The sequence below is a fragment of the Mercenaria mercenaria genome, chromosome 3 (genome assembly GCF_021730395.1).
Source record: "Mercenaria mercenaria strain notata chromosome 3, MADL_Memer_1, whole genome shotgun sequence".
Lineage (NCBI taxonomy): Eukaryota > Metazoa > Mollusca > Bivalvia > Venerida > Veneridae > Mercenaria > Mercenaria mercenaria.
Window position 1 is genome coordinate 103,412,748 of NC_069363.1, and position 25,810 is coordinate 103,438,557.

Consider the following 25,810-nt stretch of genomic DNA (forward strand, 5'->3'; position numbering starts at 1 on the left):
CATCGTTGTGTATATACAATATGTGTAAGTTTAAGATTTTAAAATAAATGCTTACTTTTGAACTCGTTAATTTCGCATTCAAACCATTTACTTCACAGGCTTTTTGACCATACCCGTACCCGTTGCTAACGTTGTTAACGAAAATACATTTTCGTATGTTTTATATGTGTTATATATGTTAATGAACTGTTTTTTGTTCAAACCTGTTAATTGATCAAGGAATCATTTTCTGGCCCATACAGTGTTGTTCGGCGCGCGCGATAAAGGTGCAGGGCTAGCAATTACGGAACTCGCACTTTGTATTTAAGAAATAATAAATCTGTTCCTATATTTTATCAGTTAATAAAATATGGGCAGGAATTTGGATACGTAATAATTAAATCACGAGTGCGTTGCACGAGTGGTTTAATTATTCGCATCCGAACGACTGCTCATATTTTATTAACTGATGAAATTATTGGAACATATTTATTATTTCGATTCTAACAACGCAAATAATTCGCATTCAGGGGCGTACCTGGATTATTTTGAACTGTACGCCAGATATGAGAAGATTAGCTTCAAACCAAGTAGAGATGCTTTGAGTGTGAGGTAGGTGAGGGAGGGGTTTCCGTCTCCCGGCGAATTAGGTTTTTGGGGCCTCCCTCTTTGAAAAGTTATAATTTTCGTACAAAAACAACCAAAATGTCGATTCCTGAGCGTGTGAAAGGGGCCTCAAACGACTCAACGTGCTAGTGTTGTCGGAGGGATAGTCCACCGAGATTTTTCAAAGCACGAAAATGTTGAATTCTGTTGAATTAAACGAAGTATAAATGTGAGGATGACACATGGGTCCTCCATCTAGATTTTTTTTAAAACACCCAACATAAACATAAATGGCGAATTGTCCATTCGTCACAAAATATTCTTTTTGTAAATCATGAGATTATTATTAATACCGTTTTACGTTGGATGTGTACATAACCAACGTATTTTGGTACTAGATTTTTTAAATAACCAAACTGCGTTTAGTGTAACACATTTTGGTAGTGCCTACCAAAACCAAATGCGTTGCTACCATTTTGGGGTACAACAGTGCTACATATTACAAAGATTATCATTTAAATTCATAGTTTATTATTCCGCTGATGCTAACTGGCAGGGATCGTGACAGTGTTTAAAATTGCAACTGGAACAGCCCCGGATATTTTGAGGAATATAACCATTTTTTGTATAGAGTCCTATGTATCTTTACCTTGGTGTTTCAATAGCTCGGTCGCTCTGGCAAGATACTTGGCCCAATCTAGTATTCATTAATAATTTATCTAAGATTTTAAAATGTTTAATATCTAATTTGCAGATTGTTTCTTGAATTACTTCGATACAACAATAAATAACCAAATGAATTATGCTAGAATGTTGAAAAATCATAATTTTATTTATGTGAATTGCTCTATACAAAACTCTCCAGGACACAACAACTTTAAATCAACAGGTACAGTAGATATATAGTTATGTTTCAAAATATTTGCGTCACTGAAACACTGTGTCATTCTATGATATATTTTATTGTGCAACTTCAAGACCCGTGCAGGCATATTGTGTATCGCCAAAGGGATCTAATTAACAATGTGTCTAGCGCTATCTAAACTCTTACCTAATCCCAACTGCTACACATGTGAACAAATCGCATATTCGAACCGTGTGCAACTATTTTTTGTTGTTATCGTTTTTGAAATCATTGTCAATGTTTATGCATGACTTCTGCATCCGCATTTTAACAGGTTTTTGATAAATGTATCTAACCATACATTGCAAATATTTCAAGTTTTCTCACGCGAAGCGTAACTTTTTTTCCAGTAAACGTAAACAACATCTAATATTGGCAAACGCAAATTCAAACTGCGCATATTGCTAAATGGTATTTCGATATCCAGATATATTGGATATAGATATAGATTGATAAATTTAATTGCAACCATTAAAATATATTTAATTTACCGCCAAGAATGTTATATTTAGCGTAACTTTTTTTTTCTCTTACATCGGCCGATCATTTTTGTTCTCCTGCTGCTCTTGATTTACCATTATCAAAGCCTTGAGATATCTGGTGGTTGCGGGTTTTGTTAGATTTATTTTGGTAGCGGGTAAACCCGCAACCAAAAACACATGTCATTTGAAACTTGAACAGCAGTGAGACGGGCTTCCGGTTTTGTCAAATGAAATTTTCCGACATGCCCTAATTGAGTACATCGAGCGGCCACCCAAGTAGAACCACCGACCTCCAGTAAGCCAGCTCGATGGCTTCCTCACATGATATGCACAATAGATCTCTTTTTTGACAGAGTATGGTGTTTGTTGCAAAATGATTCCTCTGAAGTGGTGCTCTAAATCTAAGACATCCAATTAGTATACATGTATATTCTTGTGAGACTTATCAATGCGAAATTTCTTCTACAGAAAACTTAAAACAAGTGATGCCTAATATACACATCATATGACATGGTTGTGAAAACCTTAACAAGTTCAATTAAAAATATACGATATTTGAAACAATTAATAAAATGTTTTCGACACCAGTTGTTATGTCCGCACTCACTATTTGAGGTTTGTTCAAAACCTTTTGCGCTACTGGTTACAATAATATTGATTCCACTCATGAAAATTGATGATCATGAGAAGTGCAAAATTAAAGTATGATATACAGAGAAAAAAAGACTGTCATTAAGACCAGTTTTCATCTGTAAATTTGCTTCTTTGTAAGCAGCATATGATTTATAAAGAAGAAAGATATAACTAGATGTATCGTTCCAATGTCTTGCCACTGGCTCTTCCTGGGTAGTGCCCAATGTGTTCATTTATCCGTTCGTTTTGTCCTCGCTGTCAGTGTTTGTACTTGTGCGTGCGTGCGTGCGTGATTCTATTTTTGGATCTGTGTCTCTTGCTGTATTTTCTCTGCTCTATGCTTCCATGAAATCTACACTAACTTTTTATGTTTTTCTATATTCACGATTAGTAAAAAACACAATCGGTTTAACACTTCGAAAACGAATTTGAAAATCTCATTCAGATTATATTGTTCAAACCAAGAACTTTAAATAGCCATCTAACCTCCTTAGGCTTTTTATTTGATTACATCTTTAGCATTTTCGTTCTCACGGTGCCGAAATTGAATTGTACGCACCTGTCCTCATTCTCAGCAAACCACGACATTTCATATATTCCAGAACTGAAAATTGAACATCTTTAAACACTTACGTTCTATTATGTTTCACAATTAGTAGTATCTCGGCAACTTAAATATGAAATATTACCAGTACAGATGTCTTAGTTTTCTTTCAATGATAGATTCTTTGGATCGAACCATAAATATTTTCCGTCATTTTCGAGATATAGGCTCTTTAAGTTGTACCTTTAGTATCGCAGTTCTGATATCTCATGTAAAAATTAAACTTTGTATCATCTTACTATATGATAATCTGGAAATCGGAATCAACTGTTGAACTTCGATTAACTTGACCATTTTGAAAATACCATGGGGTAAAATAGTTCACACCAAATACACTTGAATTCTATTTGCAAAAACACATAACTGACGAAAGCCACATATCTACACTATGAAAAAGCAGGTAAAAGCTGTTGTTACTGATGAATTCTTAATAGTGCGTGCCAATTTATTATCCAACTGACAAATGTTTTATATTTTACCGCATGTCGTATAATGAAAAAATATTTAGGACTCGTAAATGGTTTTAGATTGTCCCGTAAGTGACAGAATCTCTGGATCTGATGAAATGTCACAATTAAGTAATGATACTTTAATGTATACATTTTTAATGCTTTAGGGTTAACATTTATCTTTTCTTCAAATGGGCAGTCATTGTCTTAGCAAGATGAAAACATAGTAACAATTTGTAAAGGAAAATTTGAACAAACATTTACATCAACACTGTATTTATTGTCTCAAATTCCTGTGAAAAAGAGCAAAATATGCTAACAAATCCAAGTTTATCATAACTGAACACAAACGCATTGACTAACAGTAAGAGCATGGTGGAAATTTAAACTGTAACAGTTTCTTAGTGTCTTTTTCGCATAAGCAGAAAATCGTCCTGTAAATGATTATTAGAAGTATTACCTCATTGAAACACTATCTTACATACTATTTTGTTGTAACGAAACATAATAACTTTATGAACATTTATAACATAGTGTGAACACAACATGAAACTGTAACACAATTATGAAAGTATCTATCCATATGAAAGTATCTGTCCCGTAAATGGTTACAAGAAAGTCTGTATAGTGAAAAAAAATCTAATACACTAGTTTCTTCTAGTTGACTGAAATGAAAAACACTAACATTAAACAGTTTAAACACAATATAAAAGTTTTAACCATAACACGTAACTGTTCATGTACTGTTAAGTTATATTTTGCCCCAAGAAATGATCAGGAGACCTACAGTCCGTATTCCATTGCGGTTTCATTATCTATGCTAAAGTTCCTGCATGTTTTGCCCGTCGCTTTAGGTTACTCGATAATTTTCAGCACATTTTTCTTGTTTATCCAAATTCTACCTTCTCTTCTCGGCCTATTAAATCGCCCCTGTACTTTTCCACTCTTCTCCATACACATCACTTCGACCTCACTATCCTCATTACCACTGTCCACAATTTTGCCAATGTAATTCTTATTTTCATAAATTATCACCATATAATCATCCTTGGTCATTCTCACCATGGTAATATCTTTTTCTGTATTTTCATCATTGCTGGTGTCTGACACTTCCTTTGAATTCTCAATTTCTGTGTTACTCTTATCTATGTTAGTTGTCTGGCTTTTATTTCTTTGTGCTTTTGTTAAGCAATGATTGACCCATGAGCATCTTGTGGCTTCATTAAAGCCATTCTCTTGGTAGCAGTCCTCACATGCACAGGTTGTTTCCCTCGTTCGTACGTTCTCATTAGAAATTGCAACAACACTGTGGATTTTCATTGTGCCCTTTACGGGGTTTATTTCAGTGTTCCGTTTGTCAACATTCTGTTTCGAGTTCTCGTAGTCACCAACTGATATTTTGTGAAACTCTATTTGGCTGTTTGTCTTTCTTGCCCATTCGTAAAAATCATCTGAATCTTGTATTACAACCTTTCCTTGTTAAGTAAGTAAGTAAGTAAGTAAGTAAGTTTTATTTGGCACAAGTGTACATGACATGGCAATATAGCGATAAAACAAATGACAAATCAATGCATGATAAATATTAAATAGTGACAAACCAACAAATCATTAGACAATTATATCATATTACACAGCAAAGCCATGTAATGCTCACCAATACCAGGGATAACACAAAAAAGATGAAATGATTCTTCTTATTTCCATTGTGGTCCCTGTTATTGGCGGCATGACACAGAAAGTCATGTTTACCTATTATATTTTTGAGTAATAAAGCAAGATACATAATCTTAAATACTAAATGATTTATGAAAGCTAATTGAGATCACATATATGTATCATAGTAAAGATTTATCACATAATATTTCATGAGGAATGATCAATGAATGATTATATGATCACAAAGTTGTCAGCCAAAATAGAAAACTCACTACTTCTGACGAGAATAAAAATATTTATACTTTAAAAATGTAAGTATAGCTACATTTAAATGAAATCAGTACAGCAGCCAGAATAAAAAATATAAATGACTGAGATAAGAATTATATTTCTAAGACTTGTCTGTTTAAATCAATTAAAAGATTTTAATATACTACAACTGAAAGACTATTAAAATCAATTAGGCATTAAATAGGATTTGATGGCATGCTTAAATGAATGGGAAGATTCAATATCCCTAAGATGTTGAGGGAGACCATTCCACAAAACAATCCCATTGTAAGCAAAAGACTTTCTGCCAAAGCTACCCATCCTCTCTGGCAAAGAAAACCGACCAGTATCAACAAAGGAATAATTAGAATCAAAAGAATCTGATGATGGAAGTGCAGACACTCTAGATCTGGTAAAATGGTCATGGGCTGGTAAATGGGATGTAAAATGCTCCTTAAGATATTCCGGTGCAGTGCCTGACTTTATTCTATGGACATGACAGAGAGTTATCTGATCTACTCTCTTTGGGACAGGCAACATATTTAGAGACTTGAATTGCTCTGACCCAACATGAGACCTACTATCCATGTTCAAAACAAATCTGATCATTTTGTTTTGAGTAGTTTGAAGCCTATTTTTTTCAATACTTGGTCAAACTTGGATACCAACTAGAGCATACATAATCAAAATGACACTGTATCAGAGACATTACTAAAAGCTTCTTAGTATGAAGATCCAAGAACTGATTCTTTCTATGAAGGAATTTTAACCGGGCATTAGACTTTGTGACCACTGAACGTGCAATTTCATCACCTGAAAGATTTTGGTCTAATGTAGCACCCAGATACTTCACTGAACTGGTTGCTTGAATGTTTGTACCATTACAAGAAACATTTAAAACATTATGGTCTTTAACCTAGGCTTAGACCCAAAGAGAATAGACTCTGTTTTAACAAGATGGAGTGAAAGCTTGTTATCAACAAGCCATTAACTTACATTTTCCATTTTCATAGATAAAATAGACTCAATATCAGCTATATGTTTCCCATATACAAGAATTCCAGAGTCATCAGCATACAGTAATAACTTATTTTTGACCACAGCTGACATATCATTGACATAGATTAAAAATAAAAGGGGACCAAGGACTGAACCTTGGGGAACCCCGCAGGTTACAGGGGCACGATTGGAATGGACACCTGAAACAGCAACTAACTGGTGTCTATCAGAAAGATATGATTGGAACCAGAGAACAGCATCTGAACTAAGGCCAATTGCATTCAGTTTCATAAACAAAATACTATGATTAACTGTATCGAACGCCTTCTGTAAATCCAGCAGAACCATTCCAACCATGTTACCTTTATCCATTTGAAACTTGACAAAATCAGAAAGATGGATAAGACAGGTATCCGTGGAAACTCCACGTCTGAACCCCGACTGAAAACTGTATAAGATTTTTTTCTCATTCAAGTAACCTTCCATTTGATCATAAATGACCCTTTCAAAAATCTTGGAAAGTATACATAAAATAGACACAGGACGATAGTTACCAACATCGGTTTTATCATTCTTCTTATAAAGAGGGATAACCCGGGCATTCTTAAGATCATCGGGAACAGAACCCTGGATAATTGAAAGATTGATAATATGAGTCAAAGGACTGGCTATAACTGAAGCACTGTCCCTTAAAAACCTACAGGAGATGCCATCTAAACCAGTAGCCTTATTAGCACTGAGTCTATTAAGATACTTCAGAATCTTGTTTTCAGAAACAATTGAAAATGAAAAACTATTTGGAAAAATACCTTTAGATAAATAAAATTTATTTACAAATGGTTTACCATATTTAAAACAACTACTGTTTTATTGCATTGTCTGCTAATCTTTTGGTTGTGCCTCCTATCCCGTCACACGGGCCTTTCCCGTGTCCACTTTCGAAATAATACCAAGAAAACGTCAATCCTTCATTTTCTTACGCTTCCATTCTTGATACCTAATAGTTGTTGCAGATATCCTGTTCAACAAGTCATCTAGCTCGTCTTCTGAGCTATATGTATCCATGAATTTGTCTGGGCTTGTTACTGAAGTAACTTTGTAATTCTTCAAACATCTCAGCTTAAGTGCGAAGTTCTGGTGCTTTGAGCATAAACATACACTTCTTGAGGAAAAGTTTACATGGGCAATCCATTTTGGTTTCTTCCGACAGAAGGTTGAAAGTAACATTTTATATGTAGACTCAGCCAAGAATTAAGTATGTAAATCATACATATAGTCGTTTAGAACACGCTTTTGTTGCTTCTGCTTTCCAACTTTAACGGCATCCGCTTTGCCAGGCATAATCCTTGAATTATCATATCTCTCAAGAAATGTTTTTATTTCGTTAGTTACCATCAAATTTACAGCAATATTTCGGGACTTTCGAACTATATTCTCAACAGATTTTGTTTCGATATCAACGTTCCTACGGTCTAATCCTGTGATGTTTTCTAGTGTCTTTTTCATTTTATACTTCTTAATAATCTTTCCTGAAACTATGCGCCTAACTGCAGCCCGAAAGCGTTCTTTATTAGATTTCACTGCTTCCTTAATTTCTTCACCTATGCATTCGGCAAACAAAATTTTCTTTCTAACATCTGGTGCTGCTTTAGGATCTATGCCGCTTCAGGTTTTACTTCGAGGTGTTGATGGGCTTTGTTTGCTTGGATCAGAACTCTTACTTTGGATCCGGTTCAGTTGTCTTCGTGTGGTATTTAGTTTTCTCTTTAAAGCTTCATTTTCAGCTTCTAATCTTTCATTTTTTCTGTACTCTTTAGCTAATGCTCATGATATCTTCTTTCTACCACGTGACTGTCTAGAACAACTAGGCATACATTCTGATTGACTTCGTGGCTTTTTGAATGTCATCTTTATAGTCATTGGACAATTACTATCATCTGTTGTACTACTAACTTGGTTATCATCTCTTGTTGAGGTACTTGTCATCGCATTGGGTTCTTGATTTTGTGGGTTTTCAATGTCAGTATCATTTTCTGTATCTCTCTGTTTACGTTTTCGTCTGTACTTTGCACAATCTGTTCTATTTCTCGTGCGCCTCTGTTGTTGCTTGTCTTCACTCAGTTCTGCTACTGGTATAAAATAAGCCTTCAATCTGGCTTTTTCTCTCTTCAGCCATTCGTCTCCTAATTGTGCTTTCTTCCTAGCTCTATATTCTTTCATCCTCTGAGCCTTTGATTTTGCCATTCTAAAATAAGCAGAAATGTATGTAAGTGTTTGGAAAGATACAGTATCGCATTATCCTAACTGAACTGTAGGGAGGGCGAGGGGGTATGTAACTATAAACACAATGCTAAATTCCAAAATGTGAGTATGTAAAATATCTCTTTACATATTTATGAATCAAATTAGTTAATTTCGTGTGTATGTTTATATAAGAAATGACATTATATATATATATATATAAATGATAACCATTTACGGGACGAGCTAGTATCATTTACGGGACATATAATCTAACTAATTTTAATTCTTAAATGTACTTGAAAACTGTGTAAAGTACGTTTGTTTAGACAGATTGATAATACCTATATAAAATAAAATATTTTATACGCCGCAGCACAATGAATTATGCTCAATTTATATGACAATTCTTGGAAAAGCTGTTTAATTTTTAATATATATTGTTTCAGGACAAACGCCATGCAGTTAATACATGTTTTTGTTCCAAATGACATTTATCTCATCAAATAAATACAAATTACTCTATACTTTATGTGTTTTTATTAAAATGCATGCATCGGGATTAAGCTGCACTCGAACTAATTTACCACAATAATGTTCACCACTTACGGGACAATTCAACCAGTTACAGGACGCAACTGTTTGCACGTTTCTCTTATTCATGCTATCGCAATATAAGTTTACCTATATTCACATATGAAAGTAAATATCTGTTTAACTATTAAATAATCTTATCGTTTAAACATTATTTACAATAACACAATTATTGTTTGTTGAAGCAGTGTACCTGGTATGAACAAATTTCAGAAAATAAAAGTTTTCAAAAACATGGCGGGTTGTTTACATTCTTCCAGAATAACATTTTAATAACCCTAAGGCTCAATATTGAGCTAATAACAGCTAATAGAACGAACGGAATTTATAAGAATAGGCAGGGGAATGGACAGTGTCCCGTATATGGTGGGCTCGTAAGTGAAACATTTTGTTTGGTCTAGAAATTTTACTAGAAATATTTACATGATTTTATTAAATGACGAAAAGGTTGAAATACAAACACCTTCTCCAAAAATTTAAACCACAGTTTAACAGTACTGTTGAGATCTTGTTGTAAATTGTACAATTTTTTAGGAGACTCGTAAATGGTTTTGTAAAAATTACGCCTGTAGAATATACGTTTACTATTATGCCTTAAAAAGAATGGTTGGCAGAAACTCTTAATCTTCATATGTAATGTTTACTATATAATTGTTGACCAATTATAAGTGTTGTATGACTCTTAAATCGAGTAACATGTGTTACTTACCCTGTTTGGCAATTTGGACTCGTAAATGGTGTCGTCTTTAAAGACAAGTAATCCATGCTTGACTGTGAGCAAAATACTAGTTATTCCGTCGATACAAAAAGATTTTGTTTGGCAAAATATGCTATACAGTTGCAAATATAACGCACGTGTACAGTAACAAACGAACATTTGTAAGAAAATATGTGTAATGAAATATACGTCGATCTAATTGAAGACATGTTGTTTTTCCAAGCCCTTCATTGCAACAGATTCTGTCACAAGAAAAATCAGAACGAGAAGCTATTCACTTGATGTGCAAAATGTTTCAGCAATATAAGATGAGATATTAATGCATATCATGGGTAAGTTTGGGCTTCCATGCTCCTGCTAGTGATCATGGAATAAAGAAGACATGGGATGTCGTACTTTAGTGAGAATGAGGAAATTTATATTGGCGTATAGGCGTATGCCCAGGTATGCCCCTGGCATTTTGCAGTACTACATTTTCAGCGTAAAAAAAACAAAGAAAAATATCAAACCGGGAATGCCACGTACCAAAAACGCAGCCTCCTCAAAACGAAACCCCCAGCACGCAGACGCGTGCACCATACACACACCCAAAGCCAACACATAAGGACAAAACGAACAACAAGCACGCACACAAAGCCAACACATAAGACGAAACGAACAAACAAAGGAACACAGTGGGGCACCGCCTTGAAACGGTCAGTGGCAAAAACACCACTGGGGTTAGGGTTAATACGTCATTCGGATCAGATGCAGTTACAATTTACCCCCATGGTTAGAAAGTTTTGTATAGCCATTCGAAAGCATAGATATTTGTTCCTTTTTTATAAAAATTTTGAGAAGTATATATAAACTAGTTATCTAACAGCTAGCAAATTATTTATGAACAGAATAATCAAAGTAGGTTAGTTGACCCTGTGTTACGAGTTACAAGCTTAAGTTTTATATGACGTCACACCATTATGACGTCATTCTTTATGTCATACATTTATGACGTCACCGCTGAATCATAATTGAGCTAATTGAATTCGCTAGTAGAGATCAAAACGTGTTAGTATGACTTTTTATCATGATCATGTTTTTGAAATGTTGTTTTCAACCGTTTGGCCCTGAAATAATTCGTATGTAATGGAACAGAAGTAGAATCTATTAGATCTATGTCACAATCGTAGGGGGTGAAATAGATATAACAGCCAACCATATTTTATCGTAGATTCATGTATAGGCGATTACGCTATATATTTATATAGTAATTGCTGCGGATCGTGTTAGAATTAGAATTTAACTATGGCTGCGTCAACTATCCAGTAATATCGTAATACATCAAAAAATTAATCAAACCAAATTAATGCCGAAAATTTTTATCATACTTTATCTAATTATATATTTTTTTAAACGAAGTGAAATAAATGTATCAATTGTCTTCAAATTCATTTAGATTTCGTATGAATTATCATATAAAGTATACATTTTTTAATGTTGTACAAGGATGCAATTGATATCTTTGTGTATATTATCAGTTAATTAAGAAATATTATATATGTACAGCAGATATCCAAACAGTACGATAACCAATTAGTATTGAGATAACTATGTTAAGCACGGTTCTGCTTTATATTATTTCAATGAAATAGGGAAGTAATATTTCGTGGAGCATGTTTGGCGCCAAATATAGTAGGTCGTAAGTTTTATTATATGCGTGTGGTAATTTTGATCGAGGTAAATAATGTTTTTCTTTTAATGTGCACAACACTGCTTATATTCATAGTTGCTTCTCATGTTTTAACATGTATATATTCCTGGAATGATTATAGTTTGTATATTCGACAATTCTCTTATAATTCTATCACATGAATGTCTATGTACTTATTTTGTGAATTCATATAGAATCATAGTATATTGTACACAGCGGAGACTACGATGAAGAAATAAAAAAATATTATTGTATAAAACTATAATGAAGTGAAAATGAATTATGTAATTTTCATGGTCACTTTACATATTTGTCATTTATACAGGTAAAAGAGCTTTTTGGGTTAATTGATTTCACAGGCATTGGAGTGCAACAGATATTCGTTTTCATGGAAGGAACTTTATTTACTTTCGTTGGAGAGACTGAAAAAGTAATTATGCTTCATTACATGCTTTCTAGTTAATGCTTTTAAAATATTTCTTTCACTCGTTCACCTCATTTATCAGATACATACGTATGAAATATAAATCAGTGATAACATAGGAAATAATTTAACAATGACAATTTTTGTGATAAGCGACATAACATTTCAGATAATATTGTTTTTGAAATTGTCAATCTAGTACAGCAATGTACTCTTTTGATAAAATTTATTAAACGATGATACGAGAATTTTCGGAAAATTGAAATACGATAAGCGGCAATACGCTCTTCAACTTCGTTCCTATAAGTTGTGTACAAAAACAGTTCTTTTTTTTCATCACGAATCACTAAATTAAAAATTAATATGGAGCCGTTAAACAATCAGTTTGGCATTACCTGTGACCCATGCCAGATTGAAGGACGCCAGGTTCCTGTTGAAGGATACTGCGTTAACTGTCGAGAATATTTATGTGATCCGTGCTTCAGAATTCATAGACGTCCTGCACCTTGGAAATATCACATACTTCTTCAAAAACAGAACATGCCAACGGAGAAACCTTCAAAACCACTCAACGACGAATGCGTTGAACCCTGTCCGTTACATGCTGAGCGAATTCTTGAATGGTTTTGCTCATCACATGGGGAAGTTGGATGTAGCGTTTGCATGATAAAAGACCACAAATTGTGTCAAAATGTTGAACACATACCAGACATTGCAGCGCAGTTTGCCGAAAGTATTGAATTAAATGAGCTGGTTGACAAATTTCCCAGTGTATTGGCTTTTGCAAATAAACGCATTACAGAAGCGAAAGAAGCTTTGACTGCTGTTGAAATGTATGAACAACATGTAAGAACAAAGGTACTACGTGTAAGAAAGGAGTTAAATGACTTCTGTGATAAACTAGAAGAAGCAATTCTCTTTCGTAAACTTGCCGACCAGAATTCTATCGAACAATTAATAGTCAAATACAGAAATTTGGCAAAAAGAATCCAAACAAGTGTTACTGCAATTGAGAATAACCTTAGAGAACATAAGCTATCTCAGCTATTCACTGCAGTAAAACTAACTAAAACTGCCGTAAGTGATGTATTAGAGGAAATGGATTTGCCTGATACAATATTTGAAATACATCACTACGAATTAGCCATGTCTGATGAAATTTGTAAAGAAGTTAGATCTCATCTTGAGAAAAGCGTGAAATTAAAATTATTTAAGCAATCAAAGCAAAGAGACGAAATCAGACCAGTAGTGTCTACTGGCGGTAAAGATAACCAGCTGGTCCACTTGGATGAGCACGAACTGCAAAGAAAACAGAATGTGGTAAGCTTAATATACTATGCATGCTTCTCAGAGATAAGATCGTAGAAAAAAGACTGTATGTTTAAGATATTTGTTTGTTTGTTTGTTTTGGGTTTAACGCCGTTTTTCAACAGTATTTCAGTCATGTAACGGCGGGCAGTTAACCTAACCAGTGTTCCTGGATTCTGTACCAGTACAAACCTGTTCTCCGCAAGTAACTGCCAACTTCCCCACATGAATCAGAAGTGGAGGACTAATGATTTCAGACACAATGTCGTTTATCAAATAGTCACGGAGAACATACGCCCAGCCCGAGGATCGAACTCACGACCCCGCGATCCGTAGACCGACGCTGTACCTACGTAGACCGACGCTCTATCTACTGAGCTAAGCGGGCGGGTTAAGATATAGCTAACAAACAATGCAAGTATGTATTTTATTAAATCTGAGTGCAAAAATGCATGAAATAAATTGTGTATACACACATATTTGTCAGGGAAAAAAAAGAATATATTATAACATACTCTATTATATTCTGAACTGGGTATTGGGACTTTGCAAGTGGGTTAATGTTGATAGTTTGTTAAGTGACTTACTGTACAATTCTAGCTAGATTTTATGTAATAGACCTATTCCAAGAATGATAACTGACTTACCTGCATGCTTCTTTGTTTTACAAAGTCCAGATTGGTTTCGGATTTGAAGAACGTTTGTAACGTGTATGTATGATTATAAACAAACAGAAGAAGGAACAAGACAATATGTGCTATAATTTATCGGATACTATTAATATAACAAAGGCCCAACTTGCTACGCACCTGTAAATATATTTGTCAGCAACAAGGACATGACGTTTTGTTTTCCATGAAAAATCCGTGCAATTTCGGCAAATATTCGGAAGATTATAGTCTCTTTCTGAGATCATCAATGTGTGTCTAGTCAATTAGTCAGAATTTGAAGTGAATGGTATTTTATTTTTTTTTTATGCCTGCAAGATAGGCATATAAAAATCGCACTGTCCGTCCATCCGTGCATGCGTCCGTGCGTGTGTGCGTTCGGTAAATTCTTGCCCGGGATGTATGTCTTCCATCCATAAAGGGTTTTTGCAATAACTTGGCATAAATGTTTATAAAAATGAGACGACGTGTCATGCGCAAGACCCAGGCAACTAGCTTCAAGGTCAAGGTCACAATAATAGGTCAAAGGTTAACATGGTTTGTTTCTTGTCCCGTCCATAACTCTGCCATTGATGAAAGGATTTTGAAATTACTTGGCATAAATGTTCCATATAATGAGATGAGGTGTCATGTGTGAGACCGAGACCCCTAGCTCCAATGTCAAGGTCACACTTAGAAGTCAATGGTGTTTCTTGTCTTGTCCATAACTCTGCCATTTATCAAGGGATTTGAAAATAATTTGACACAAATGTTAACCATATTGAGGTGATGTGTCATGTTTATGACCGAGGCCTCTTAGGGCAAGGTCAAGGTCACAAAATGATATGTGATTTTTGCGCATACGACTGTGGCATTCTGGAGCCTACTTCGGGGTATTTGTCGCCAATAGTGACAGCTCTTGTTTTTCATAATTATCATAAGAAACTTTTAGTTTATTTAGTTCATTAATTTGCCACCTAAATATACATTGCCGTATACATAAGTATTGATATAGATCTATCATTACAATATCACAAGAAATGCTGTCATAGTATACCGTGATCAGGCACACGCCAAGAAGACACAACGCGCACACCATCGAGAAGATATTAAAACCTTGTCTTCTTGACAATAAAAGTAATGAGTACAACTAATTAAGAGGCTTGCAGTTCGAGGCCTCTGTTTTAATGGACATGGCAACGATTTGAATAAATATTATATGAGCCGTGCCATGAGAAAACCAACATAGTGGGTTTGCGACCAGCATGGATCCAGACCAGCCTGCGCATCCGCACAGTCTGGTCAGGATCCATGCTGTTCGCTTTCAAAGCCTATTGCAATTAGAGAAACCTTTGGCGACTAGCATGGATCCTGATCAGATTGCGTGGATGCGCAGGCTGGTCTGGATCCATGCTGGTCGCATAGCCACTATGCTGGTTTTCTCATGGCACGGCTCATATAGTTTAAAGTCGTTCTGGTCCTCCACATCTGATTCACGTGAGAAGTTGTCAAATACTTGTGGATGTAAATACAAGTAAAGAATCCAGGAAACTGACAGTTTTACACGAATGAAAGACTGTCAGGTCGAGAAAATTGTGTACAGTGCAAAATATGATATAATTGCAAAATGACTGAATATTGAACAGTGCAGACCATGATCAGACTGCACGAATGTGCAGGCTGATCTTGGTCTGCGCTGGTCACAAAGGCAGGATCATTTGCCGACAACAGGCTAAAGGTTAAATATGATAAGATTTTTCATTGTAAAATAAACTGTCCTGTTTCATGAAGCATTCTCCTCCTAGACGGACGATTTGGCCCGTATTGACTTTCAGACAAATATCAAGACCTTTTTAGAATTGAATGTTTAAACTTTACAGTAAAGCAATGTTTAGATCAATTTTCAAGATATGTAAAACTGGTCGGAAATTTCTCACTTAAAACATACTTTTTTTTAAACAAGTGATACTATATAGACATAGACCCTAAAATTTTCAATGATAGTATTACATTAAATAAAGTCTAGCAATTGATTTCCAAGTCCTTGAAATAACCAAAAATGATTTCAAAATATGAAGTTTATGATCGTTTTGTTAATATCAATAATAGAAGTTTTAATTTCTAATTTAAAGTTGTGATCCACAAAGAATGACAACTCTTGCCTTGGGCTAGTACTTATAAGTAGAGATCTATTAGTTTACTTCCCTTGCAATTATACAATCGAGTGGAGAATGAAAACTGTATTAGACACAATATCATACTTTTTTGCACAACAAAATTATTTAGGATTTATTCATTTTAGTTTGATTTACCCCTCAAGACATGGTTCCTATGATTTTGTCAACTTACATATGGTAAAAAAATAACTTTTAACAAGCCAATAATAAAATGAAGTACCAGTATGTAAATAATAGTGCAGATAATACAGTTTTGCTTGCATCAAAATGTCACAATAGAACCACTTTTGTAATACAGAACACCTGGTAGGATTAGTAAAGGTGCAATTATATTGATCTCTATTTCCTATGCCTATACTATATCACGCGTTCACCATAAATGACAGGCACGGATTTCTCATGATTCTATTGCATTGTTTCGGTCGCTTACGTATAACTTTAAATTTTATCTCTGACAAGTGCGTAAGTGTGTCGACAATTTAGCTCAGTGGTTAAAGCATTGGACTTTTATCCGAGCGACTCGGGTTCGATTCCCGCTACAGGCACTTGAGATTTTTCGTCATTTTCGTGTAAACAGTAGAGGTAGGACAGGTCTGGAAATTGTTATATAACTCTTCGGTGGTCTATAAGGTGTTTATAGACTTCATCGGAACAAAGAAGCCAGTAGGTAAGCTTGCATACACACGGTTTAATAGATCACTGATGTATTTTTTGCATAGGGCATATATGAAAATAGAACAATAACAAGGAAATATCAAAAGGTAATTCAAGGACAGAAAAGAGACCCAGCTAAACATGACATTTCAAACTCGTCGAAGAGAATAACAAGAACAACACGCATTGAAGGGATTGAATTTGTGACAACAGTAATGTGTGAAGGTAATATTAATGAAACAGGCAAGTGAAAATACATATAAATAACACAAACCACACGTTCCCGCATACTTACCAAAATGTGTTCGTCCAGTACTAGTATAAAGAAGGTACTTGAAAACAAGATTTATCAAACAAAATTATATTCACACTGGCAACGAACGCTCTTCACACACGGTACTGTACACTGATCACAAGGACGGAAATGTACGCTCCTCATTAATCAAGACAGTGTACGCTCTAGATTACACACGGGAATGTACGCTCCTTATTAATTACGACAGTGTACGCTCCTCATTAATCACGGCAGTGTACGCTCCTCATTACACTCGGAAATGTACGCTCCTCATTAATCAAGACAGTGTACGCTCTAGATTACACACGGGAATGTACGCTCCTTATTAATTACGACAGTGTACGCTCCTCATTAATCACGGCAGTGTACGCTCCTCATTACACTCGGAAATGTACGCTCCTCATTAATCAAGACAGTGTACGCTCTAGATTACACACGGGAATGTACGCTCCTTATTAATTACGACAGTGTACGCTCCTCATTAATCACGGCAGTGTACGCTCCTCATTACACTCGGAAATGTACGCTCCTCATTAATCAAGACAGTGTACGCTCTAGATTACACACGGGAATGTACGCTCCTTATAAATTACGACAGTGTACGCTCCTCATTAATCACGGCAGTGTACGCTCCTCATTACACTCGGAAATGTACGCTCCTCATTAATCAAGACAGTGTACGCTCTAGATTACACACGGGAATGTACGCTCCTTATTAATTACGACAGTGTACGCTCCTCATTAATCACGACAGTGTACGCTCTAGATTACACACGGGAATGTACGCTCCTTATTAATCAAGACAGTGTACGCTCTAGATTACACACGGGAATGTACGCTCCTTATTAATTACGACAGTGTACGCTCCTCATTAATCACGGCAGTGTACGCTCCTCATTACACTCGGAAATGTACGCTCCTCATTAATCAAGACAGTGTACGCTCTAGATTATACTCGGAAATGTACGCTCCTTATTAATCATGACAGTGTACCTCACTACACTAGATAAAATAAGCACTTCATTAAATACGGCAATATAAGCTCCTCAGTACACTCGGCAATGTACGCTCTTCACTAAACTCGACAATATAAGCTTCTCATTACACATGGCAATGAACCCTCCTCATTACACACCCACTCACCTTGCTCCCAGACGAACATACAAAATATGTTTTATATCATATTCATCTATTGTTTTTCTCTCTTTAATATGCAAACATTTTTGAAACATCGAGCGCGCTGTCTTTTCGATATAGTACATTGCTTTTGTTACTTTATTAATTCACATTGATTTCTTTAAATTGATTATCGCAGGACATAGACGTGTTGCACAATATTAAATGTTTTCGTTTTTACACGTTGGTTGGTGTTAACATTGTCTTCTTTATTTTAGGTGAATGCAATGTCGCCCGTCGAAAATACGACCGTGAATTCTTATTAAAGCTGCAGTATACTGGTAGTGCCACACAGAAACCTCCAGACCTTCAAGATGTATCGCATATTACCATTGAAAATGTAAGGAAAATGAACATAATCACATTATCAATAAAAGTACTAGTAATAATAGTGATGATGATAATAATGACGATGACGATGACGACGGCGACGACGACGATGATGATGATTAGTTACATCCAAGTGAAGGCAATTTGGATCAAACAATGCGACCAAGCAAAAAATGAGAAACATCAAAAAAGTTATACTGGTTTTCCAATAGAAATAGTTTCAAAAGTTATAGCTAACGAAAACTTATCTATACTACCGAAGTTTTATTAAGTCTTTTGATAGGCGCTTTAACAAATACATATTTTACACGTTGTTAGATTACTATTTCTTCAGTGGCTTCAGGAAATGCTTAAATAATAGAGATACCTCTTTAAGTTTTAAATCTGTTTAAGAGTTTAATGCTATGTGATCTCATTATAAACTTAAAAAAGCGCTGCAACTAAAAGCGCTATCTGACTACCCAATTTATAGGACACCCTACGAAAACAGTTGCGACCGCCCAGTCGAAAGGACTCCCTACGAAAACAATTTCAACCACCAAACCAACAGGACTCCCGATGAAAACAGCTGAGATCGCCCAGTCAACAGGACTCCTGACGAAAACATTTGCGACCACCTATTCAGCAGGACACCCGATGAAAATAGTTGCGACCGCCCAGGCAACAGGAATCTCTACGAAAACAGTTGCAACCACAAAATCAACAGGACTCCCGATGAAAACAGCTGTGATCTCCCAGTCAACAGGACTCCCGACGAAAACAGTTGCGACCACCCAATCAACAGGATTGTCGATGAAAACAGTTGCGATCACCCAATCAACAGGACTCCCGACGAAAACAGATGAGATCACCCAATCAACAGGACTCTCGATGAAAACAGATGCGACTACCCAATCAACAGGACTGTCAACGAAAACAGTTGCAATTAGCCAATCAACAACACTCCCGATGAAATCAGTTACGACGCAATTGTACAGATTTCTAGTGAAGGAGAATGCAGACAGCGCAACTGTAATTGAATGGGTGGAAAACAATGTCGATGAAACAGTCAGGTTGAAGCCAAAGTTCATTCGTTATCTTATGACGAATTCGTGTAAAAGTGCCATGAAAGGTGCGTATCGAAATCATAATTATGCATATGCAATCACTTCCAAGTTGATTATATATGAAGTATTATTGCATTTTTGCCGCAGTACTGTGATTACATTTTCCATTTACATGTTACAAGCCAACATATAACTATATCACCACATATGCTCACGATCTTTTGTACTTTCATAGATGAAAATGGTAAAGCAATACTGGACGTTGATCAGCTTGTTGCGAGAAGAGACCTACTGCTTAAAGTTTTCAACCATCAAACAGAACTGGAGTTACAAGCTCTACAGGCAGTCCAGTCGTTTATAACAAAACTTGGATATCCCAAAGGTTCAACTGTTTAATAGTATCATAAAAGCCTTTTAAAATATAAACCATTTCATTATGATATTTCATACATATGCGCATATATATGTGTACGAACATGTAGGGTTTCACGAGATTTCAAACTATTATAAATAAGAAATTTTAACTGAATTTAGACCAGGATGAATACTGGTATATCGTGCGTCTGAATTTTGAAACATGGTTTACTTTAGTATAGAGAGACATTAATTTCTAAGAGTAAGAATTAAAATTGCTTACGCGACCATCTTTTGGAAAGTACTCTATTTATGAGTTGGTTACTCAGTAAAAAAGGATTATCATAGAACAATATACTTAATATTCGCGAAACTTTGTGTAAAGTTTACGCCATGATAAGCAACAGCTGGCTTACTGAACGTCAGTGGTTCTACCAAGATGCCCGAATGTACGAAGGGGCATCTAGGATCTTCCTCCACCATCAAAATCTAAAAAGTCGCCATAGGAACTATATTTGTTTCAGTATTACGTTAAAACAAAATAAAACAAATGCGGAATTTTTGTTGTTCTATCAGATACCCGCCCGTGCCTACAAAATGAACAGATTGTACCTTGGGTCCTTTTACGTCTGTTGAATATAAAACCAAACACACAAACATGTAAGTGATTGTGAAGGCAAATTGTAACTGACGTTTGTATTTTATACCCGTTCTGTATTACTTTTAAAGTTGTAAATACGTTTGTTTTCAGATGTACTATTAGGGATATTTCAGACACTGTATGATGTGAAAGTGATATCTAAAGACGCATTCTTTCAGGTAAATATAATAGGGGTATTATAATAGTAGCGCGATCTTTGATGCTGTATTCGGCTCGAATCGGGACTCACGAGGCAAACAAGCGCCGAGTGAGATCCGACCGTGCAAAATCCACTAGAGCCGAGTACAAAATCCAAGATCTAGCTACAGTTATACTGACCCTTTTTATGCACCTCTGTCATTTTGTTTATCAAACGAAATCTTTGATGTTTGTCGATGTTAACATATAACTGAGTGAAGTTTTATGTGCGCTATTTATAGAACTGTGTCAGGTCATGCATATTGAATGAAAGTAGTCCGGCAACATACAATATGAAAGGTACAATACGGAATATTTTTCTGCCTGTTCATATTTACTTGTAAAATACAAGACGTTTTTTTTTTTGATAGAATTTATATAATAAACAAAAATATCAAGACTGTTTATATGACAATTTACACTTAGACACGTGAACTTTTTGTGAATTGTTTGTATTTTCTTTTTATTGATTGAGCTATCATGTAATTTCATTGGGCAAGATCTAAAGACGATTCTGACGGTAAAGATCTGTGTCTCAAGCAAACTGCAGTCTTCTTCCTTAGGTTAGAACAGAATAGATAAATGCTAAAGGAGGGACATATTCTGATACTTTCATTCACTACTTGCCTAGAAGTCAGGGTCCTGATCAACATCACATTATAGATTTAAATGTCTAATATATCAAGAAACGTTTACTGAAGCAATTTTTATAAACACTTACCTAACGAGAATAACATAAATCAGATCATACAGGATTTTTATCAGTAATAAAATCTGTAAAAAGATCCTTTGGAAGCAAAGAATGCAGTCAAGAAAATAATAGTAGACTCGGTTTGATTGAGTCTGTTCATGAGAGGTAATAAAATGTGCAACACCTCTCATGCCCCCTAGCACCGGCTTAAGCGGAACTCTCTTACACATATGTTGAATGGACTCATGATCCCAAAGGACCAGAAAATATAACAACACTGAATCCAAGTATAGTGGACGCAACTTGACCCCGATGGTTGACCTTTGCATTATAATACATGATAAGGCACAACCTATTATTGAAAAGGAGTGTACGTAAAACACGAGCTGCACGAGAAAAAGGAAATAAGAATTTGTGTAAATATAAATTAGTGTATTGGAAAGTTTTAACTGATCACATGTAAGTATACATACTTTGATACTGCACTGTAAACAAACTAATTTCATATAAATATACAAGGCTACCCTAACCACCCTTGATTTCTACAATGAAATAATCGATATGAATAATCAGCCTAAGGTCAACCATCGCGGTCAAGCTGCGACTACTATACGGGGAGACTTTTTACAGCCGCCACACGACACTTAAGGATTGTTGTTGTGATAGTTAATAAAATCTGTAAAAAGATCATTTGGAAGCAAAGAATGCAATCAAGAAAAATAATAGCAAGTCATTCTTATAAACATTTACTCTCATCATTTATACTGGGCAATCATATTTTTATTCTGATGAACAGTTCGCTGTCACCATTTTCTCCCATATTACAAAAAACAAATCTGTAGTATAATATAAACAGTCAAAGTGTCATAGCAAACAAACATGTGCATGGTGAACCAAAAGACAATATATAAACACTAAGCCGGTTATATTTAAGGAAAATAATGTCAGAACGTTTAACTAATCGCAAAATAAAAAAAAAATTATGATTTATAATCTTTAGTTACTTATGCAATAAAGAGAAAAGTCCTCAAAATAAATCCAACATTGAAAATTAGGTGATATTTAAGGACAGATTACTTTAAAGTTTAATTAAACAAAGTATTGCACACCGTAAAATAAAAACCAATTAAGCAACGTATGAGTATCATTTCTTTATTCAAATGCATGCATTACATTACAAAACAGTTCAAGAAACATTTTTCATGAATAATTTCTGTAACTGCTCGTGAATTTCGAACAATTATGAAAGTTATCTGCATTAACGTTGAAAAAAACAAAACATTGTTTTACGGATTCTCTGTGATTTTTATTCTTTTTTCTGACCTTGAGATACACACGTTTGGTGTTCATCTCCTTTTTACTCCAATGCCGATAAATTTTATAAGAAAATCCTTGTTCTGAATTTTTACACATATTTTCTGAACTTTGACACCACGACGCTTTTTGACAAAGATGGTAAAATGCTAAATGTAGCCTACCAGTATTTGCTAGAAATCTTATTCTATCATCTTTACTGATATTCAAAGTAAACCTTTAAATGATGCTCTAGTATGCCAGTAGTATTACAAAATAGCATATGGTCCAAGTAACGGCGACGTTACTTCAGAATTCCAGATGCAATATCTCAAAAGTGTGCTATGCAATTTTTTTTAGGATTTTTTTTTCTGTGTTACATTTCCTTACAGACTAATTATTACAAACTAAAATGTGGCTTTGAATTTTCAGTATAGCTATAGAAAGGGCTTACAATTAGATTCGTGAGATAAATAACGCGAGAGTATATGTGTGCGTGCGGGCAAATATGCACGGAGTTGCGAGTTTGCGCGCGCGCATGCGACATCTAGATATGTATAAAATGCAATCAATATACGCATTAAATTAGAAACGCCATTTTCATTAAAATCTTTTACAGTTTAAATAGTTTGATGGTATTTTTTTTATTTACTGGCAACACCTTTTTATATCTAATCAAAAGCTAATCAAACTCTGGTGCAGGTGTACCAACATAATTCTTGGTGCCAAAACTATAGTCACTCCTTCTTCCGGCAGAGGTGTAACCAATTACAACCGTTACCATGGTATTTGTCCAAACATAGTTATCGTTGTCGTCCATGTAGTTTTGTAACTCCAGTACAGAGAATTTTTGAGTAATTGGGACACATTCAAATGAATTGTTTGATCCAATAGAATATTCACAGAGACGCTCTGCATTCATTATCATTGCCGGGTATTGTTTGGGGTTATGTTTTACTCTGTAATACCAAGGACATGTTGATCGCTTGTTTGGAGGGTCGTTCGATCCTGTTGATACTTGTTTTGGACATACAAGCTCATACTCATAGTGTCCATGCTGAATATATGTAGACACCATCTCCTTTTGATCATTGGTTATAAGGCTTGTATAAGAATCAGGGCTCATCAAGAATTCATTGGTGACTGCAGCCCGTCTGTAAATGTGCACCTTACTAAAGGCAACGCTTGATTTAGACTGTTTCTGGACTGGACCACTGCATGTTCCGTGTAACAACATTATAACCAAACGACAAAGAGTAAACAGTTTCTGCAGTACGATTGCAACATCTGAAAAACATATCATTGAAAATTGTAATATTAAACTCATGAGATTTGTAATTACTAATTTATGAAATATACTAATACATTTATGTGATTCAATTTCATTTATCTATTTTCAATTTGGGCAAATCTGAATAGTTTGTAATTCTGTAATACACTGTGTACATCACTTGAATGTTTGAAAGGTGTGTCCAAGGTTTTAACTTTATTGAACATATAAATTAATTTTGCATAAAAAATATATTCCTAATTAAAAGATGATTGTTAAAAAACAATCAGTTTTTAGTTGTAGTACATATTATTTGTATATTTGTTTTGGGTTTAACGCCGTTTTTCAACAGAATTTCAGTCATGCAACGGCGGGTAGTTAACCTGACCAGTGTTCCTAGATTCTGTACCAGTACAAACCTGTTCGTCGCAAGTAACTTCCCCACATGAATTATCAGAGGTGGAGGACGAATGATTTCAGACACAATGTCATTTATCAAATCGTCATGAAGAACAAACGCTCCGCCCAGGGACTGAACTCGCTACCCTGCGATCCGTAGACCAACGCTCTCTACTGAGCTAAGCGGGCGGGCTAGTACATATTGATATTGTGCTTATCTATACATGTATACGGTGTGTACTATTTTGCACTTTCAAAGGTTTAAATAAATATTTGTCAATATTGTATCTAATATAGTCTAAAAAGTAGATCCCTCGGAAGCACCGAGAACAATGCAAAAAGTGAAAAATGCTAAGGCTTACTTTCAGACTGTTGATATTGATGATATGGACATCTATACGGAAAACGACGACGAAAGAATAATCTTGTTAATATTACATATTAGTATGTCGTTTTTTATAGTACATTAGCTAAGACTAAGTTAAATTACCTCTGATATTTTGACGACTTTTGATCCACGCCTTAAATACACCTTTTAGATTTGATAGTTTAAAGACTTTAATTCACTGTAGTGCTAATATGAATGTTTGATATGGTGTATCAAACTTTCTCTGAAGGATAATGACGCAGATTCTGGTATTTATGCATTGGAGACGGATAAAACGCTCAGCCAGAACTAGCCCACGCGGCTTAATCTGAAATATTACCAAACAAATTTGAGAAGGAACCTTAAGCAGGTCAATGAACCTGTTAAATCTTTTAAAATCCCCGCCATAATAAAATAAAATGTTAGTTCAATTGCTGCTTTTCCGTTACATCTTAACAAATTTACTGTCATTCGACATCTATATATAGAGTAATATATGTTAAGTGATGTATTTTTGTAATTGGTTGATAATCTAATATTGACAAAAGTATCATTTATTAAAGTTGATTGGTTGTGGAATGTAAATAATTTCTCCCTGGATAAAGGTAAATGAACGGAAGAACAATATTGTCAGTGGTATGTTACTTATTGACTCTTAATTCTGACTCTCGAGATATGTTTCTAAACAAAATTGAGTTTGTAAAATAGTAAAAAAG

At 35.0% G+C, this 25,810-nt stretch overlaps 2 protein-coding genes across 3 annotated transcripts; one reads left to right on the forward strand and one right to left on the reverse strand.

The window, feature by feature from the left end:
• Positions 1-12,159: 12,159 nt before the first annotated feature.
• On the forward strand, positions 12,160-22,285 carry LOC123523778 (eukaryotic translation initiation factor 4 gamma 3-like). 2 transcript variants are annotated; one of them, XM_045301427.2, is made up of 5 exons: positions 12,160-13,569; positions 17,101-17,260; positions 18,725-19,947; positions 20,118-20,264; positions 20,988-22,285. In XM_045301427.2, exons 1-3 carry the CDS (start codon positions 12,613-12,615, stop codon positions 19,105-19,107), a joined length of 1,500 nt encoding a protein of 499 aa, XP_045157362.2. In that variant the 5' UTR covers positions 12,160-12,612; the 3' UTR covers positions 19,108-19,947; positions 20,118-20,264; positions 20,988-22,285. Both variants share the same exon structure in this region, with proteins under 2 accessions (XP_045157362.2, XP_045157363.2).
• Positions 22,286-23,051: 766 nt separating this feature from the next.
• LOC123523779 (uncharacterized) lies at positions 23,052-25,442 on the reverse strand. Its single transcript, XM_045301429.2, has one exon. It carries the CDS (start codon positions 24,383-24,385, stop codon positions 23,741-23,743), a length of 645 nt encoding a protein of 214 aa, XP_045157364.2. The 5' UTR covers positions 24,386-25,442; the 3' UTR covers positions 23,052-23,740.
• Positions 25,443-25,810: the final 368 nt, after the last annotated feature.